Source organism: Sparus aurata, chromosome 3, assembly GCF_900880675.1.
Source record: "Sparus aurata chromosome 3, fSpaAur1.1, whole genome shotgun sequence".
In the NCBI taxonomy this organism is placed as follows: domain Eukaryota; kingdom Metazoa; phylum Chordata; class Actinopteri; order Spariformes; family Sparidae; genus Sparus; species Sparus aurata.
The window spans coordinates 20,910,442-20,930,500 of record NC_044189.1 but is presented as its reverse complement, the minus strand read 5'-3'; the positions used below and the strand labels follow the sequence as shown (position 1 = coordinate 20,930,500).

Sequence of the window (20,059 nt, the reverse complement as noted above, 5' to 3'; positions counted from 1 at the left end):
ACCTTTTTCCCAAAGTGCTTCCCACAGTCAAAACACAAAACACAAAAACAAACTGAACCAAAAGCAGCAGGACAGTGTTGATGGGAAAATAAGTCTATGTGAAAATGCACACAGGCAGTGACATTAAGTGGCATTAATGAGCCAAATGTGCATCGGTAGTGCTGTGTGTGTGTGCGTGTGTGTGTGTGCGCGTGTGTGTATGGTCGTTTGTGTAGTGGTGGGGGTTAGCACAAAGCAGGCATAATGACCATCATCGCCATTACCACCATCATCATCACAGAAATGGCATTTGAAGAGCGCCATTATCATCATTATTATAGCTAATATCACTGATGATGAGGCTTTCATGGCCTTTTGTTGGCCCTGACTAAGGTATCGCCATGGAAACAGATGACAAAAAAAGAGCATAGCTTTATTGAATTACTCTATAAAGCTATTCTGGCCAAATGGGGCTTGAATGTTGCACCGTGAAAATGTCCCGAGGAGAGAGTCAGGGGCAGAGATACAGAAAGAAGAAGCAGCTGAGACAGATGAAGTGAAAGAAGAATAAAATCGGAGGCAGGCGCCGGCACTGAAGGACATGTGATCCCACAGAGACACAGATCCACTGGTACTGAGAGTCCTGGTGATCAGCACAGAGGAAGTGTGTCTGATGGCTGGAAACAATGGCAGCAATTCACCCACATCGACACGGTCGCATATAATTATCAGTAATAAATATAACACCAGAACAGACAATGGACATTTAAACTATTGACTCACCCTTTAATGGCTCTTTTACAGCAGGCATTTGCCTGTCTTAAAATAGCACTCTGACAAATGAGCTTCATCTCTTATTTAGTGGACGTCTTTGGTTGTTTCAAAGACACTCTGAAGTGTGATAAATCTAATAAAATGTCCCCAAATCCAATTGTATAAATTGCTAAAATGTCCCAACTAGATATTTTAAAAGTGAAAAAGGTCATCTGCTGATATTGTGCTACTTAAGGAGAAAACAACCATCTTTTTATTCATCAGAAATCAGAAATAGCATAAGACTCTCCAGTTTAATCACATGAGGCATTAAACCAAAGTTTTCTACTAAGAAACATATCGCGAAATAGATCTGTGAGTCGCTACTACAGAACCAAATTAAGAAATGTAAGTTAAATGTGCATTATGTAAGATTTAAAAACATTTTTTAAAAGTAACAAAATTATCAACAGAATGTAAAGAAATAACAGCTTTGATGTTTTATCAAAGACGTCTATGTTTGAAGATGATAAATAGCCGCTCAAGTTAGCATGCTAACCGGCTAGCCCCCGTTTGTCGTTTTTCATTAAGCTCCCAGTCTGGCACCACTAACTGCATGGCTAACTGAGCTAACTAGTTAACAGCATGTACAGTTAGCGGTTAGTGGTGGTGATATGCTGTCCGATCCTTGAGAAGACTAATTTGTACAAATTGCACCTAATTAAATTAGTTAAAAGTCAACTGTCCAGCCAGAACTGGAATATCAGACGCTCACAACAGATAAAGTAATGACCATTCCTACATACATAATGATTTAACCTTATTTTTTTATTTATTTCAAAGTGCTGTCTTTTAATCTCAACATTTTATGTACACTCTGCACAGCTTCAGTCTTATATTTCAAAGATACAGCACGCTCCGTGTGAAACAGACAATGATGATTTAAAACGTCAAAACGAACTTTCAGGGACACTTTTATAAAGATTCCTCATTGTTGTCTGTCTCTGCTACAGAACAAATGATAAATCAGCACAATATGACGACCACAAGATGCTTAAACATGACACTCAAAACAACAAAAGTAGATATTTTGGGAGATTTAGAGATTCATGCATTGATAGAACTGCAGTAATTAACCTATGATGTGTTCAGGAGCAAATGAGAGCTCTACAAAAACTAACATTGTGAAGGAAGTTTGGAAAAAGGAACAAAAATTGACTCATTTGCAGGAGACACACTTTAAAAGTCCAAAGGATGGAGGATAGATTAAATAATCCATGAACGATAGTTGTTCCGGACTAACTGTGATTCAAGGACCATAAAGTAGATAATGAAGAATTACTGGAGAACAAGGCTAAGTCATGGTGAGGTAATCACAACATAATGAGAGAGCACTCGTGTGATGTTTCATTTTATTTAAGGGTTCACAAATAAAGTCATGAATGAGTCGTCACTAGTTTGTGCCGCACAGTAGCTGATTCACAGATAATCGGGGACAAAGTGATCTACGTATCAATTCAAAGATATTTCTGAACTAATCAATACCTAATGATTCATTCATGTAGCATCTCCCAGTCTGCTCACTATTAACTCATCATTTTATGCTTGAATCAAAGTTATTCAAGAACTCCTTTTGGCGTTCATTAATCAGGTCGTTCCTTAGTGACCACTCACATTCTGGTCTTGTAAAGATTTACCAAGTCATCCACTGATTTATTAAAGTTGCTGTTAGCGATCGCCTCCGTCCTCCCTGCTCCAGGAGGGAGGAGAGACATGGTTTACTGAGCAAACACTGGATTTCAGAGCTCTTTATGCTGATTTCAATAAGAAAATAACCAGACAGCAGCTTTAAAAACTGCAGAAACAAATGTAGAGGATTTATAAAAGCGTGAATTCCAGATGATTTATATCATTCAGCATTTCAGCCATCGTTTCATTAAACAGCATCAGGAAACTTGATATTTAATACAATGTGACGGACAAACTTGAACAATGTAAGAGATAACAGTGAAACTTCTGAAGGAAACAAATCTGATTGAAATCTGATTCAAAACACTAAAAAGAACATAGTCAAAACAAAACCAATGGACATATTGATCATTAATAATAACAGTTTGGCAGTGCCACTTTCTACAAGGCATTTCTGGCATGAACATTTCTCAAACTTTAGATCAGTCAACTGATGACTTTTACTCTTTTTTAATATGATATGTATCTGAGGCTATTTGCATTGGGGGTCCCATTCATCCAGACGCATATATCTACATCTGAAGACATAACCTGCACACATAGCCACAGTTATTGTCTGTCTCCAGTGCAGTAGGAATCTTCAAATATCAGATTCTACTGTAATTTGTGGGTTTTAAACACCAGCATCCTTCTAAGCTGTGGTATTAACATATACAATAAGTCATCTTTTAGTCTTCCCACAGCATTTAAGGACACATAGCTGTACAAGACTCCAATACCAAATCACTGGGAGTCATCCACGATACAGTCTGTCTCTGCATGTGCTGGTCAGATGAAGCTCTCCTGCTCCTCCTTCAGAGGGGGAACGGTTTGTGTGCCAACATCTGATTCTTTCAAAACAGTCATCTCGCTCCCCTCACTTCCTGTTTGCTTCTCCTCGTCTTCTACTTCTGTATCACTACTCCCATCACCTTCCTCCTCCTGCTCCTCCACAGTTCTGTCTGCCTGCGAAAGGCTCGGCTCTGTACAGCTGTGCTGCTTCTCTCGACTGGGTTTCGGGCTCTGGTTGTCCTGCTGATGCTGTTCGTGGTCCTGGCTGTTGAAGAATCTTCGGATGACGTGCTTGGGCAGGCCCAGCTGAGCCGACAGCGTGTGGACCGCCTCCTCGTCCGGGTTGAGGCCCACGTCCTGGATGAAGCTCTGCAGGATTCCCAGTGCTTCATTGGACAGTCTTAAGCCTTCACCTTGGACCTCATCTCCATCTAGGACCTTGTTATCTGCATCATCATCCCTCGTGCCGGGCCACTTCACAGTGAGTTTCTCCTCTGCTCTGCTCTCTTTGCTGTCTCCAACAGTCCCATTAATCCCTCCTTCACCCACATTTTCATCCCTCACCTGCTCTTTGCCTTCAGTATGCGTGTCCCACACCCTACCAGTACAAGCCCACTCCCCTCCCAAACTGCTCCTCTCTCCTCGACCACCCTCGACCCAATCCTTACTGTCCCGTCTCTCGCTGCCCCTGCCCTGCAGACGTACCCTCATGTGGCCCCAGTTGCCCCCAGCCTCGCCCTCAGCTGGCGAGGCGGCACACGGTTGCAGGGCAGATGGGTGAGGTGGTACCTCGGGCTGCAGCGGCTGATGCGGTTGGAGATGGTGTTGCTGTGGCAGCGGGGAGTTGCGTTGGTACTGATGAGAGAAAAAAAGGCATCTTCATCAGTTTAGAAATCTTCCAACACAACACAGACGTTTCACAGAGCTCCTTTAAGACTGTTTAAAACCTGCTCCAGGGGACCTGAGGGCTTGTCGTAACAAACAACTAATAAGAGGAAAATAGAACAGAAGTACAGTAAAAAAGCTGAACTTACTCTTTTGGATTTTATATTTTCAACATCATTTCCATTGGGTTATGTTGAACAGATGAGTCAGCCAAGACAGAAATGTATTTGTGTGATTTGAGCTGATAGGTCTTACAAATAAAAGAACATTTTTAGTTTTTTTTTATTGGCTTTTTATTGCAGATTTTATTTTTAAAGGTACATTTATTGGCTATATAATGATTTACTTCACTGCTTGATGAAACAAGCTCTTTTCATTTTAGATTACTGTATGTTAAAGAGAGCTGGCATCTCATTTTTTCTTTCTCTGAATTACTAACACTGACTCACTGATATCAGAACTGCTCACAGATGAGGACCAAAGACTGAACATGCTTTGCTGTTACTTCACAATTGTTTCTCATGGGAGCTCTAAATATAGAAATCAGTGAAAGTTCTGTCCTTCATTTAACTTCACACCGGCAGCATCCAGGGTTCATGTCCACAGAACCAATCAGTGCCAGAACCAGTACATGTCAAGTCTTCATGTCTTGCTCGTAATGCCCACCGGCACCATTCTGTGCTTTCACAAAGAGATACACAACTTATTTTTTGACACGTTAACTGCACGAGTCTGTGCTATAACCAAGCCATAAAATAACTATCAGCCACACGGATCACTGCTCAAAGTGGTTATCATCTTTTATCTGCCGTTTTTGGCATTTAGCTGTCATTACTGTTCCCCTGCACATTCCCAAGATCTGTGTGATGACTCCCGAGATTCACTGAGATGTATTTTCTTTCTTCTAAAAGAAGATTTCAACATTTCTTAATTTGATCTTTCAAGGTGTCTTACAAAAGTGAAGACATGTCAACTCAGGCCCTGATGAAAAGCGCAGCTTCCAGCCATAAACGCTGTTGACTGGAGGGTAACAGACTTATCTGCTCGCCTTTGCTGCTCGTGTTTTGTTTTTGAGTCCAAATTACTTTTCTATAATAGCTTGAAGGTTAGATGGAAAAAGAAGACGTGTTTGTTGGTGTGAAGAGGTGTTGTGTTCGTCTTGTTGTCGTGGTCTCACCAGTGTGTTGTCGTTGCTGAGCAGTGTTAGTCTGTCGGTGCAGTGCTGCTGTGCCGCCGTGTTGTTGCTCTCCTGCTCATAGATGGCGTCTCGTTCGTTCTGGGACAGGCTGAGGAACCGGCGGATCATGCACAGGTTCTCCCACAGGGTCCGGTTCTCTGGACTGGGGTCCTCCTTCCAACGCAGCAGCTCACACAGCCAGCCCTGCAGGAGGAGAACGGTAACACCCCTAGTTAGCATCATCAGCAGTATTAAGACATTTGATGAATTGTTTATTCACACTATATGTAGTTGTTAGCACATTTATGTGTGTATTGAGGTATTTGACTACTGTAAGACCCAGAAAGCTCAATTCCATCTGACCTCATCCGACAATCATGAGAAAAATAACTTTTGTATTTTACAACAAGAAGCTGCTGAGCTGCCACATGTCCTGTCACAACTGCCACGATGTAATAGACACATCCATTAGCCATGCTAATTTAGATTATAATCTAGGTAATTACTTCATTAATTAGGTAATATTTCTTCATAAAGAAGCTCATCTTCATATACCTAACAGAAGCAATATCAACTGGTTGGCCAGTGTTGGCCTATCACACATATATCTTTGCTGTCTGACATGTGCCAACATGTTGTAAGAGATTAAAATGCAGAAATAGATGTTTGGGATGATGTATTAATAAATTCCCATGTAAGTTTTCTGCTTCAGTGCTCGGGATGGATGGGTATAAGATTTACTGTGGCTCAAGGGGAATCGGGGTATTTGTGAATATCTTCGAATGTCAGTGTTAACGTTGTCCTGTCTTTATGTCCTGACTTATTTATTTGAACTGCTAAAAGGGGAAGTATGAATCTTTCCAGTTATTCCAACAACCAACCTAAACTTGTCACCGTGACTGACGGCTCGACTTGCTCTAATTTTAAGAGGAGACCTATTACTCTCTTCTTTTTTTGCATATAAAAAGCTCTTGTGTGTTGAAAGACAAGCTAAATTTGGCACCAACGAGAGCTTTAATTCTGTGACTTTGTGACATCACACTATGTCACAATGTCACACACTTACATCATGTATGCCAAGCAGCTAGTTTGGCACGTAAGAATTAATCAAGCACAGCTGCTCTGGTGTTGTTAAAGCAAAACTCTCGCCAAAAAGCAACCGAGGCTTTATTTGTGATTGAATATGAGTCAAACCTTTGTGTAAAAGCATAATTACGACGAAAGAGGCACTTTTAAGATTTACCATATTTTCGGTTTTGGGCACGTTAATTTTGAACTGGAGAGCTGCCATGACGGCGACGCGCAGGAGATGCAGCAACTAACGTGAGTTGTTCAAAAACCTTCTTTTTCATAAACTCTGTGTACACAATGTTCTCAATGCTCTTGTTCATGTGTAGAGACCCTGGTGAAGTTACGAGAAAAGTTTCATGTTGTGTCGAGCCTTCTTAGTGTTCTAAAAATAGTGATTTTGATGCTAGCGTGTCGTGCCCCATGCTCTCCCGTTCAAAATTAACAAAACCGAAACTATGGTAAATCCTAAAAGTGCCTCTTTCGTCGTAATTATGCTTTTACACGAAGGTTTGACTCATATTCAATCCCAAATAAAGCCTTGGTTGCTTTTTGGCGAGAGTTTCGCTTTAAAGCGGTGCAGGGTCAGGCATGTGTGAGCAGACCAATCAGAGCAGGCAGGGTATTCAGGAGGGGGCGGGGCTTAAAGAGACAGCAGCTTCAGACAGTATGAGAAGACTGATGTGCTCTCTGAGCATTAAAGCATGAAAACATATTCCAGCAAACAAAGTGAAATTATCAACCTGAAAATGAGCATATGTCTCCTTCAACTTCTGGAAATTTAAACAGCACCACTCAGTGAAATACACGTCTATGGATTTAACTTTGTACTTTTTTCTGGATGGACCAGGTGAGGAAGTTTCCAGATGCAGACTACCTGACTCCAAATGGAACTGCTTTCTTATCGTTAACACAAGTTCAATTTGTTCCTCTTTTTTCAACATTTATGCAGCATATGAGCAAAATATAATATGTTCTGCTCTATAGTGTGAACTAGAACCGTTTTGACATCAACATTACCATGGCAACACCATGGAAATTTATACAATGAGTGTTAATTCATGTCACCCCCGTATACACCCACTCTCCTTTTAATTTTGTGACTAATTAGAACTTAATTAGATATACGTGGTAATAACTGCAGAGGTCTATAAACTCTAAATTCACAATAATTTACTTTTTACAGTCATCCAAATTGGGTTCATGTTGTAAAGCTTCTCATTTGTCTCCTGTTTGCTCTCAATATACAAACACAAGACATAAAGTCGGAGTTCAGTCTTCTGACGGAGAAGGAAAAGATGATGGAGAAAGTTTCTCATGAGCACAAATCTTTTTTCTGCATCACCGGGGAAGAAACTTGTGAGTGGCAGATTGAGGAGGGTAAAGCCAAGCTAGTTTCAGATTCATGAACTGGAGCGTGATTACGTTTGCAGGCAGGCTGATATGCACACACACACACACACACACACACACACACACACACACACACCTGGCTGTAGCCCAAGTCTAGCACACAATGCCATCCAGATGCACAGTGCAGATAGAACAGAGAGATCCAGCACGGTTGTTCCTGCCAAACAGCCGGGTAATACAGAAGAGAGGGAAAGAGAGAGATAAAGAGAACATAGAGAAAGTAAAGTAAAAAGGGAGGCCAGCAAAGAGATAGAGAAAGATCCTCAGGGGTTTTGGACCACCTGTCTGTACTGGCATGACCGCCGAATGACCTCCAAACATTTTCATGATGGGTAGAGAGATGGGAGGAAGAGAGAAAGGAAGAAAGAAAAGTGAAAATTGGAGGCATGCACGAGAGGAAGAGAAAATGAGACAGCTAAAATCCCCCCATTCCATGAAGGGAAATTATCCTCAAAACAAAAGGCAATAACAAGCTTATGGAGCCGCCATAAAAATGAGAACAATAAACACTCAAATCATGCCTGCGTGTGTGTATGTGTGTGTGTGGGTATTAGTGAATCTGTTTGCTTGTGTGTTTGTGTGATTGCACGTGCATGTGTGCGCTCGTACAGTACGTCTGGGTGCACGGATAAGTGGTGTGTGTGCGTGCACGTGTTTTTGTATGGTGACTATTAAGGAGATAATTTGGGACACAATAGCAGTCTGATGCACTGATGATAGTCCTCTGCAGAGTACAGCTGCTGCTTGATTATCTGGGCTTCCCTCCACACACACCAGCCACCTCTGCTTTAACTGAGGAAAGTGATTCATCGGAGAAGCTGAATTTGAACAATTTAGCAGGAGAAACATTGAATGTGCGTGTGTTTAATGCTTGGGCACAGGAAACAATTAAGTACCTGACTCTTGGAGGCGGCAACCTTTGCGAACAGAGCCTGGGACACCTTGGCTCTCTTCATCTCATGCTGAATCTCCTCGTAGATAGAAGCGCTTACGTTGAGAACGCAGCTGTCCGTCCTCAACGACCTGTCTCCTGTGACTGGGGACAGTCGAGCCTAAAAAGAGACGGACAAGAAGACAAGAAAGTTATTTTAAAATCAAGCCTTCGAAGCAAAGTGAAATCAATCTAATATAGAAGAAAGACAATTTGCAGTCTGGCAAAATGACTGCGATTGGAAGCCAGTGAGGGATCATCTCCTTTATGCAGACCCATGAGTGTTCGTATAAAGGGAAGGTGTAACCGGGGGGGCAGCATGAGCCGATTAACATGATACTCTATAAACAGGAAGCTCCTCCTTGGCAGGAGAAACAGCTGGCGACTTCGTGTATATTAGAGGAAACATGTGGCAGTCTGCAGCCTCTCCAGGGCAACAGAGGGTGTCAGTAGTGTGCTGTAGGGGAGCTGATACCAGATTGGAAGGAAATGGCTGGAAAAACAAAAGAGATGAAGCGATCAAGGGCGCAGGCTGGCCCGAAGAAGTGAGCCAAACCCCAGATGACCCCAGACAAAGATTTTGGTCTCTGTACCTAATTTCCCTAATTTAACTCCAATAAGCACAAATGATCCCGCCATCAAACTCACATGAACAACAAGGTGAACTTTACTTTGATTGATTAGATGATTAGAACCGGGAAATTCTCCTGGTTAACAGCTCAAGATGCACAAGTACAGGGAAAGAATCAGACAAATATACCTAAAGTTAAATAGAGAATAAAAAAAACACAGAGCTAGCTTGTTAGCTGTGGCTGACCATTTTGGATTAGCTGGGAGCTGGGCGGAGTCTATACTGCAAAGATGGCGACTTTGAGCTTCATTGTGGCTCTTCAGAAACCTCTTGGTGGCTCAGTCCGCTATGTTCACTGTCAAAGATCTCATCACTTACTGGTATGAGCAATGTAACATTCGCTAGCAAGCTACCTCTAAATATTGATCTGTCTAGGGAAAGGTTATATCACTTGAGGTGGTTAAAACAGTCTGAAATTAAAACCGAGGTGGGGTAAAAGAAATCATTCAAAATCTTTATTTGCAAGTGTTGGTTAGTAAACAATCTTTTCCTACGTTCCAATACTGTGATATGCTAATAAAAAGCTGTCTCTTAAATGATAAAACAACAAGTCTTGGAGTTTAATGCTATGCTAGCAGCTCTTTGAGGCTGTGTTTGGGCTACATGCTAACTTGCTCACAATTACAATCCTCACGTGCGTTTACAGGTATAATAATTAAAATGTTCACCATCACGCCTTACCATGTTAGCATTCTAACATTTTCAAATAAGCACTAAACACAAAGTACAGCTGTGGCTGATATGGATACTTGGAGCTATTTGGTCAAAAAAGAGTATCTGTCAAATTGCAATTTTGACCCTATGATGGGATCGCAGCTAAGAGATCAGCAAGTGAATCCAAACCATACTGAGAGTAGCATCTATGTCCTTCCTTTCAGTTTGTTCTTTGCTGTCTCGACAACTAATGATGCTGCTATTAGAGGAAAGGTCAGTGACTTCAGAACAAGTCCCTAATATCCCTAATAATCACATCCTCTTTTAAATGCCTCTGTGCATCCAAACAATACATGTGAAAGACTTTCTCTCAGAGCACATCTGCCACATTTTACTTCTGATGAGGTAAACAACATTCATCCCTCGCTCTGTCTGCGGGCTGACCTGTGTGGGTCTTGGAGGCGTATTATTGCAGCTGGGGGTGAATCCAGTCAGACTTCTGTCCTTCTCCTCCTGGTAGATGCGCTCCCTCTCCGCCTCAGGGAGCTGCAGGAAGCTGTACATGGCCCGAAGGTTGACCAGCAAAGACTGGGAGGCGTGTTTGGGGTCCTCCTCCTTCCGCAGAATCTCTGACAGCAGGCCCTGGAAGAGACACACACACATTAACAGCCACATGGTAATATACACAAATTAATTCAGGAAAACTGGAGCTTAGTTGTTTTAGATGACTGTTCTGAGAAAACATTCACTTTGGTGAAAATATTGCGGAGGTCAAGATCACAGTTATCTTTGATCAACACCACCCTTAAATCAGTCAGCAGGTTAGCTTAGCTTAGCATATAGATGGGAAACTAGGGGGAAACGCTCAAGTTGTTGTTTTTGCCTTTCAGTATCAACAAAGTAGATGTAATGTTGTAGATTTAATGTCAGCTTTCAGGTGCTGGTCGGCCCTGGGATAAGGCCAAGCTGCATGTGTCCCTAAACTAAGTTAAGCTTAATGTTTCATGGTACTAGTTATATATTTACTGCATAGAAGTGAGTGGGATTGATCTTCCCTGTAATTCTCAGCCAAGAAGTGCATTTCACAAGATGTTGAGCTATTCTTTTAGATGGCAAGTTGTACGATGTACAAAAAAAAAAATAGTAGAAAACAACATTTAATTGGTTTGATGGACCTTGTGAGTGCAATTTAAAGCCATATACAAAGATGATACAAATTTCTCTCTAAAGATTGTTTTTATGTAAAAGTCAACATCTAAACATTTTGTGTGTGTGTGTATATATATATATATATATGCATATATAAAATAGATCCCATATAAAAGATTATCCTTTTGCCCCATAATCATAAACAAAGATCCTAATTAAAAGTTTCTCATGTGCCTGAAGGAATTTTGCAAAAGCCCCTCATACCCAAATCTGGATCTCATTCAAAGAGGGACCTTGTCAAGTGGTTTAGTGTTTCACAGCTATAGATGATACAGAGCCAGCTCCTAGTCGGCTCAGCATTAATGTGCATGTGTTCATGCAGGACAGCCTTCAGACATCACATGCAGATTGTAAGGCTTCCTCCCTGAAAAGAAATCTGATTTCACACCGACACGGAAATTGAGGGATGTGAAACGGCCTTCTTATTCAAATCATGGATCATCTTTGGATCCACCCGATGAAACCCCTCCCTCCGAATAGATGGAGGCTGCATGACAAATGGTCCCCTCACTTTTATATGGCATACTGGCATCATGCCAAAGTTGTTGGGCTGGCGCTGTAGCACCTTGGACTTGGCAATGGGGAAAACACGGGGGTGGATAATGACTTGCTCTGCTTATTGTGATGAAAATGATAATGACTGTAATAATAATAATAATAATAATAACAATAATAACAGTGGGCTTAGCCTGTCCTCTGAGCTCCATCCCTTAGGGTGTGGTGGTGGATGTGAGATGATGGACATGGATAAGGTGGCGTTTTAGTGTTAGAGGCAATCAGAGTGAGATATAGATACAACATGAGGGAGACCAATGGAAAGAGGAAGGCACAGATTTAAAATAAAAAAAAGTTGCATTAACAATCAGAGTCGGAGATTAAATGAATAGAAGGGCTGCGAGAGTGAAAGGTGGCAAGATGGAGGGATAGTAAGATAGAAGAAGAGGTAGAGAGGGAGACAACATTTCTCTAAGGGGTTGTGATTAGTTGGCCCAGCAGCTGCTTCGTCGCTGGCACCAGCTTTGTGCTGCAGAGAGCTGGCACAAACACACACACATACACACATGCATGCGTGGGGGGAGGGGGCACTGCGGCAGAGGCCATGCCAACGTGCCAACCATCAAACCACATATTCACAGAAGACACTGCTCCGACTGCAACACCTGAAAATGCTTCCAGAGGATAATGACCTGCAAACAGTTTTAGTCAGATCACAGTCACTGTGATCTATGTGATCCATACCTGGGTCCTGTTAAAGGCCACCCGGGCAAAGATGGCTTGGGAGATGCCTGCCCTCTTCAGCTCCTCCCGCACACAGTGGTAGATCTCAATTGGCACATCCGTTGGCCCCACAGAAGACCCAGCTGACGTCTGGCCCTGCAGCCCGGCTGTGGGGCCTCCCACTTGGCCGCAGTGTGTCTGCTGCGGGGCCTGGGAATCAGGGGCTTTGGAGAAGACCTTGGCAGGAGCACGACCTACAGGCGGGTGGTTGAGATACTGCTGTGGGGAGGGTGAGAGACCCTGACCGGCCAGCATACGGCTAACAGCGTACTGCTGATTGAGAAACTGGGCCATCACAAGCTGCTGGTTGACCATTTGGGAGCTCAGCGGTTGGCTTACCAACCCATGAGGGCGCAGGCCGAGCGGGGGGCGGCCACATATGTTGGGAACTTCCGCATGAGAGAAAAGAAGGGTGGAGCTCTGATCAGCTGGGCTGCTTGTGATTGGCTGCTGGGTGAGGGTGATATGTGTGGACTGGTCGGAGAAGCTGTCAATCTCTGGTGCAGGAACAGGAAAGAGATGAACAATTGTTAATACACCAAATAAAAACAGTGTTTATCAAGTTTATTTAGTACCAGTGCACTCAGTCCTCCAGCTGCAGTGATGAGGAGGTTAGTTATCAACTATTGTCAACTATTTGATAATCAATTAACCTGTTTGAGTTATTTATCTCAGAAAATAAAAGTCAAAATTCTCAGATTTTGGTTCAAAACAAGACATTTGAAAACACTGACTGACAATTTTCACTGTTTTTATTTTTTATATTAAATAGAATAAACAACAGATCAATCAATGATAAAAATGACGGTTAGTTGCTGCTTCACTCAGTCGTCAGTACAATCAGATTTTTGAGTGCACTGCTGAGGGACACTGTTCTCCCATAATGCAATGCAAAAATGAGATGTAGCAGCAGCTCACAGCTGGAAATGTTTGAATAAATTTCAGGTGTTAGTGAGACACCTTGAGAAACAATTTGGGGGAAAACACTTCTGAATTAATATTTCACTGTCTGAAGAAAACACACCAACATTTGAGGAGAGCAAATAGGCAGAATCCTTTTTTCATATTTGATCAGCAGGTCAGATCTGAGCTTCTGAGTCATCCCTCTCTGAATCCAACAGAGAGAGGAGGGGCGGCTCTCAAGCTTTTTCTTTGTAAAGCGACTTTCCAAAGTTGTCGTTTAATTGATGTCTGACGTCTCACATATTACACAGTTTCCTGTCAGTGTTGAACTGTGGACTGTGTAGAATGAGACTCCAATGTGGGTTCATGGCAGGACATGCTGTTAGACTGTCAGACACTGGATGTTTGCCGGCTTGATTGAAATCCCTCACCTTTGAAGCATTTGGTCTTCCTGAAGTGCTTGTACCATCGACCAAACTCGTGACATTTGGCAGCAGAGACATTTGCATAGTAAGTGCTATTTACAATAGATGATATCATACTCTGAAACAGAGGGGAAAAGACAATAGAAATTCATTACAGTTTCCCAGCTCCTGCTATGGGCGGCCTGGGTGTCTCAGCTGTTCACACATCTGATATTAATGAACTCAGATCTGTGTTATTAAAAAGACCCCCAGGTAAATAGGATAATAAAGACAGATGAGTGTGTCAGTGTGTGAGCTCCGTGTGCGCTCACACAGAATGTGTATTCATGCATGTGTGTGCGTCTGCATACTGTATATGTGTGTGGGTGTGTGTGTGTGTGTGTGTGTACACTAGAGGTCATCAGAGACTATGCATCTATGTCTGTCTGCCTCACTCACACTCAGGCAAACACACACACACACACACACACACACACACAGTTTTTCCCCAAAGACCGTCCTCTTCTGCAATCTTTCCATCTGATTACACCTTTCATCTTCTCATATTTGTTTTAATCTGCTTCTCGCAAACAACAGAGTGGGTAAAGGGAGTGATAGGCGGGAAAGAGAGAGAGAGAGAGAGAGAGAGAGATGGGGGAGGGAAGATGGGGGAGGGAGGGTTGACTTGAATCAGATCTGCAGAGACGGAAGGAGTCTGAAGAAGAGGGAGATAGCAATCTTTATCAAACTGTAGATGTCCTTCGCACCCTCAGGCAAAATAACAGATAGACTAAGTTTATAATTATAAATATTCATAAAGAACCTTCCCCCAAATACTGCATCATTAATGTAACAGTATTTCTGCAGTTGCGTCTGTATTTGCTTAATTAAACACACCAGAATCGAAGGAGATCTTAAAACCAGATATGGATGTTATTGCTGAATCAGTCAGGAGTGCAGAAAAAGAGAAAAAAAGAGTGAGAGCGATGGACAGATAGTGAGAGGGTGAGACGGAGGGGTGAGGCAGAGTGACAGGCGGACAGACAGGTTGGCAGCGGAGAGAATTAAGATGGGCGGCAGCAGCGCTTCTTTCACAGATAACCATCTCTCTTTATCTATTCCTCTCTCGCGCTCTGCCCCCGACACCTTATCTACCTCTGCATCTGACTTCCTGTCTAACCACTGAACCACACGTCACTCTGCCGCCGTGTCGAAGTAGATGAAACACACATGAACGCTGAGGGCTTTGGAAAGGAAATTACATTACACTGACAGTCTGAACTTCTTTGCATGTCAGCTGTGTGTGTGTGTGTGTGTGTGTGTGTGTGTGTGTGTGTGTGTTATACCTGGGACAGCGGGCACTCCTTGGCCAGAGTGCTCTGGTTCATGTCTTTGAGCAGCTCCTTCAGAGCGTTTCTCACTGTGGAGTGACTCCACTGCTCGGCCGGCAAGTCCTCCAGTTTGGGGCAGCTGGATGAAGAGCAAATTAAAAACACTTGACTGGCAGAATTACGTTGATATATTACAGTTAAAAGGGAGAGTCCAGTGATTTAGTGCTGCGCTGCCATAAAGTCAGGGAACTCACAATCAACAAACGTGACATTTAGTGCTCAGTATGATTTAAACTCCAAGAACTTTGGCTCCTTTAAGTCCCATAATGTAAGTTAATATACCAATGTTTTCACCAGCCGTGTCGCCGTACTTCTAACCAGACGTTGGGACGTTCTCCAGCTGTTTTTTGTGCCAGAACATAATCTGACCCTCGAGAGTCAAATTTGCGCAGTTCCCCTTTAAGAACAGCTATCCCAAAAAGCGTGCTACTTGCTTATATGGAGCCTCTCCCAGCACGAAGTGGTGATGGGCAGGAAACACACACTTGGATGGGTGTGGATGAAAGTCTGGGCCGTGGGAGGAAGCTAAATTTCGTCATAAACTAATCAATTAAATAAATAAACTCATCTATCGTTCTTTGACACAATTAGGGTTTTTACAGACTACATTTTGACTGCGAGGGACAGAAACTGGCGCGGCTGAGCACTTGTGAACGGGTCGGGTCAAGACAGTGGTGACAGATCCGATCACACCACAACAGCCAGTGTTTTTATCCAGTCTTATTAACATACAGACACAGAAGTACATAAATAAATAAATAAATAAATACATACATGAATAAATGTAGAAATACATTTAATTCTGCATGTATTTATTTATATATTCATTTATTTATGTATTTAATTATTTATTCCTGCATTTATTCCTTTATTTATACTTTTTCTGCTTCACCTTAGCAGTCGCAGGAATAAATAATAAAGTTAATGATCCCTGAATGTTAATGTTATTGATCAGTTCACAATGTATGTCGATATAAACCTCTCTACTTCTGTATCTTGTAATATTAAAATGCTGCACTGTCCGAACTCTCGTTGGTGAATCTGACAACTGAAGGTCCGCTGTGACATAAATGGAAGGATCATTCATCATTCGAATATGTTACAGGAAATAACTTTTAATGCCTCTCACTATTAAAAGTCCTCATTCGTATTCATTGCAACAAGCAAATAAAAATCACCCATTAAAACTTAATCTAATGGCATCACAGTAGAATAAGAGAATTCTCTGCACACAGAAATACATTTTTATGGGTCTGATTCAACCCGAGACCTTTGGTTGTTTTATTTCCTCACTACAAGTTAGAGGCGATAGGTGGCGGGGGTGTTTCGGACAGGAAGAGGAGAAGGACCAGGCTGTAACAGATGTGACGTGAGCTTCTTACCTGTGCAGCTGTATTTTAAGGGTGATAACATGGTGGACGTCCTGCAGCATATCAGCCACTGTGGCGTCAGGAGCATCTGTCACACAGGACAGAGGCACCGGGTTCCACTTGCCCACCTGGATCAGACCTGAACACACACACACACACGAGCACAGAAATATGAGACAACAACAGACGTGTTTTATGTTCTTTTACTCATCGAGCATTTGTGTTCTGCACCTTTGGCCTGTGCTGCGGAGCTGTGCGAGTAGCCCAGTGTCAGCAGGGCCATCTCTATCAGCTGGTTGAACAGCAGGTCTCTCTTGACCAGCACAAACTCAGCGTGTTCTTCTCTCCTCTCTCTTTCCAGAAGGTTCTCCTTGTGCTCCACCACGCAGAACACCGGCAACAGACTCCCTGAGGTGACGGACACACATTATCTCACAGAGCATGACACAAATGCGACTAATCTGTAATATCATGTTTCCAGAAAGAGGAAAAATCCACACTGAGCTTCCCCATGTGAGCTCCTGTACCTCTGCTGTGCCAGTTCTTGCTCTGTGGCCTCGCTGTGGTCGGTTTCTTGGCTCCAGGACTCCCCTGCCTGCTCCTCTCCTGGGCCGAGGGTCCCGCTCCGTTTTGTTCCAGCCGAGCCAGCTTGGCAGGAGGGGGCCGGGGGTCTACAACGGGATCAATGCCCTCGGGTTTCTTGGCACCATTACACAGGGCGTCCATCTGTGGCGTCACACTGATACAGAGACACAGACACTTAAAAATTAAAGACTGTGTGAGATAAACCAACCAAAAAAACAAAAACACTCTCAGTATCTCTTTAGTCTGCCTGTGTGCTCAGATGTGACCATTTCTACTTGTATAAATAAGGCTACATATAGTTTAAAGTAACTTTTGCACAGGCACACATATATCTGCATGTCTGGAGTATGAAAGAAAGCTGATTCAGTCATCTACAGCTTCCTAACAGGAAAATTAGAAAGCACATTTTTGACACACACACTTAGATCTGAAGGATATCCGGATCAGTAGTAGGGGATGACCTTCACCCAGATGCAGCCACTGGGATAACCCTCTAGTTCCAGTAAAAGTCCAGCGGATGCCACAGCGCAGCTTCCCATAATACACCTGCCGTCTTCTCCAGGCGCGCCGCTGTCAGCGACAGTGATTCAGTTCATCGTCAGCTCCTAAATGCGCGCTAATCGTCCCACGTCTGGTTCCGCTGAAGTTTGATCGGTGCGAAACCAACCTGTTCCAGTGTCCGACCTGCCATCACAGCTCAGCAGCAGCCCGTTCCTGTAGACATCGAATGTCTCCATGTGTTATCCTCGCTTCCATTGATCGCGGAACAGAAACGCGTCTTCTGGATGTCGGGCACGCGTCCTTTGGCTTCACGACCATCTGTCTGACATCGACGTTATGTTTACTCTCTAAGTATCTTTGTGTTCCTTATCCCTGCTCCTGGCTCTCCTCTCCGCTGTCTGTGGCGATAAGGTTGGCCTCAGCGCAAGTTCAGAGCGACCTCCCATCCAGAGCACACCGGAACCCGCTGCTGCTGTGGACCAGGATCAGGCTCAGGAGAGAACAATACACGGCTCGGAGCTGCTGGAGCGCATTCACTGTCATATATCACAGCCCGGCTCTGACTCCGGGACAGCAGTTGGTTTCACTTCAAAGCCCTGTGCGCACGCGAGAGAGAGAGGGTGAGAGAGAGAGAGAGAGGAGAGGGAGAGAGAGAGAGAGAGAGAGAGAGAGAGAGACCCCCCCACCACCACACACACACACTCTCGCACGCACGCACAGACTCATAAATACGCGGACCCAGCTGCATTAGCATATGGTGTAATAATGAATTCACTAGCGCGCTCCGTAAATGTATTAAATGTGACAATTGCGCATAAATCTATTTATTATTTTCTGCCGCATGCTGTGCACGCACTTATTATTGTCTTTAGGGTATTGGAGCTCTCCATGGTAACAAAGTGGAGCAGGACGAGGTGGAAGTGCCTGACTGATATTAACTTTTGAACGCTGATGTTTTATTATACAAGATTGTCGCCTTTATATGTGGATAATCACAGTTTTCACTCCGCGCCGCCAGGATGAGCTCTGTAACCCGCTGCCATTACGGTACTGTGCTGTGATGTAGTGTATAATAATGTATGATAATATTACAGTATTATTGCACATGGTACAGTGACATTAAAGTACTATAATGTAGCACCTACTATACTTCTATACTATACTGTACTGTACTGTTCTATACTATACTATACTACAGGGTGTCATAGTACAATAAACTATGTAAAAACTATAAGTTATAAAGCGCTATAAGTATATTAAATTAAAATAGTATATAGTATATGCTGCAAAATACTGGAGCGGGTTATAAAAGCAACAATTTACTTATACTAGTACAATATACTAGTTACTTTACACTAGATTGTATACGTCACTATACAATACTATACTTTAATATACTATACTATACTATACTATACTATACTATACTTTAATATACTATACTATACTATACTTTACTATACTATACTATAAGAAACCGATTAAAACTATGCAAAACTAAAAGATTGTGTAATGGGATTTATGCATTAATAGGATATGCACAATCACATTCTATACAAAAACTACATACACTAATTTACACTACACTGTGTGCAGCATGGTATAGTGTAATATAGTAGGCTTTAGTATAACTATATATATTTAGTATTGTATATTATATATATGCTATATATATTATAGCAATAAAGAACAGCTTTCTGTATGTTATGATACACTATACTATGCTATACTTATACTATACTGTACTATACTGTACAAATATATACTGTACTGTACTATACAAAACTGCACTATACTATACGAATCTATACTAGAAGAAACTTTACTATACAAAACTATACTATAGAAAACTATACTGTACTATACTATAGAAAACTATACTATACTATACTATAGGAAACTATACTATACAGAACTATACTAAACTATACTATACTATACTATACTATACTATATAAACCTACACCATACTAAACTATACTATACTATACTATACTATACTATACTATACTATACTATACTATACTATATAAACCTACACTATACTAAACTATACTATACTATACTATACTATATAAACCTACACTATACTAAACTATACTATACTATACTATACTATACTATATAAACCTACACTATACTAAACTATACTATACTATACTATACTATACTATATAAACCTACACTATACTAAGCTATACTATACTATACTATACTATACTATATAAACCTACACTATACTAAACTATACTATACTATACTATACTATATAAACCTACACTATACTAAACTATACTATACTATATAAACCTACACTATACTAAACTATACTATACTATAGGAAAGTCTTTGATACACTGTAAAGGCTTGATACATGTACTGCATAAACACGTATTTGGTTTTACAC

General features: G+C 42.0%; 1 protein-coding gene across 1 annotated transcript; it reads right to left on the bottom strand.

The window, feature by feature from the left end:
* Positions 1 to 1,541: 1,541 nt before the first annotated feature.
* On the bottom strand, positions 1,542 to 18,280 carry satb1a (SATB homeobox 1a). The gene is made up of 11 exons (XM_030413115.1): positions 17,573 to 18,280; positions 17,094 to 17,305; positions 16,798 to 16,974; positions 16,579 to 16,705; positions 15,152 to 15,275; positions 13,833 to 13,944; positions 12,460 to 12,995; positions 10,456 to 10,653; positions 8,692 to 8,847; positions 5,315 to 5,518; positions 1,542 to 4,107 (listed from the first exon to the last, which is right to left on the bottom strand). The coding sequence occupies exons 2-11, from the start codon at positions 17,290 to 17,292 to the stop codon at positions 3,250 to 3,252; spliced, it is 2,691 nt and encodes an 896-aa protein (XP_030268975.1). The 5' UTR covers positions 17,293 to 17,305; positions 17,573 to 18,280; the 3' UTR covers positions 1,542 to 3,249.
* Between the last annotated feature and the right edge of the window lie 1,779 nt (positions 18,281 to 20,059).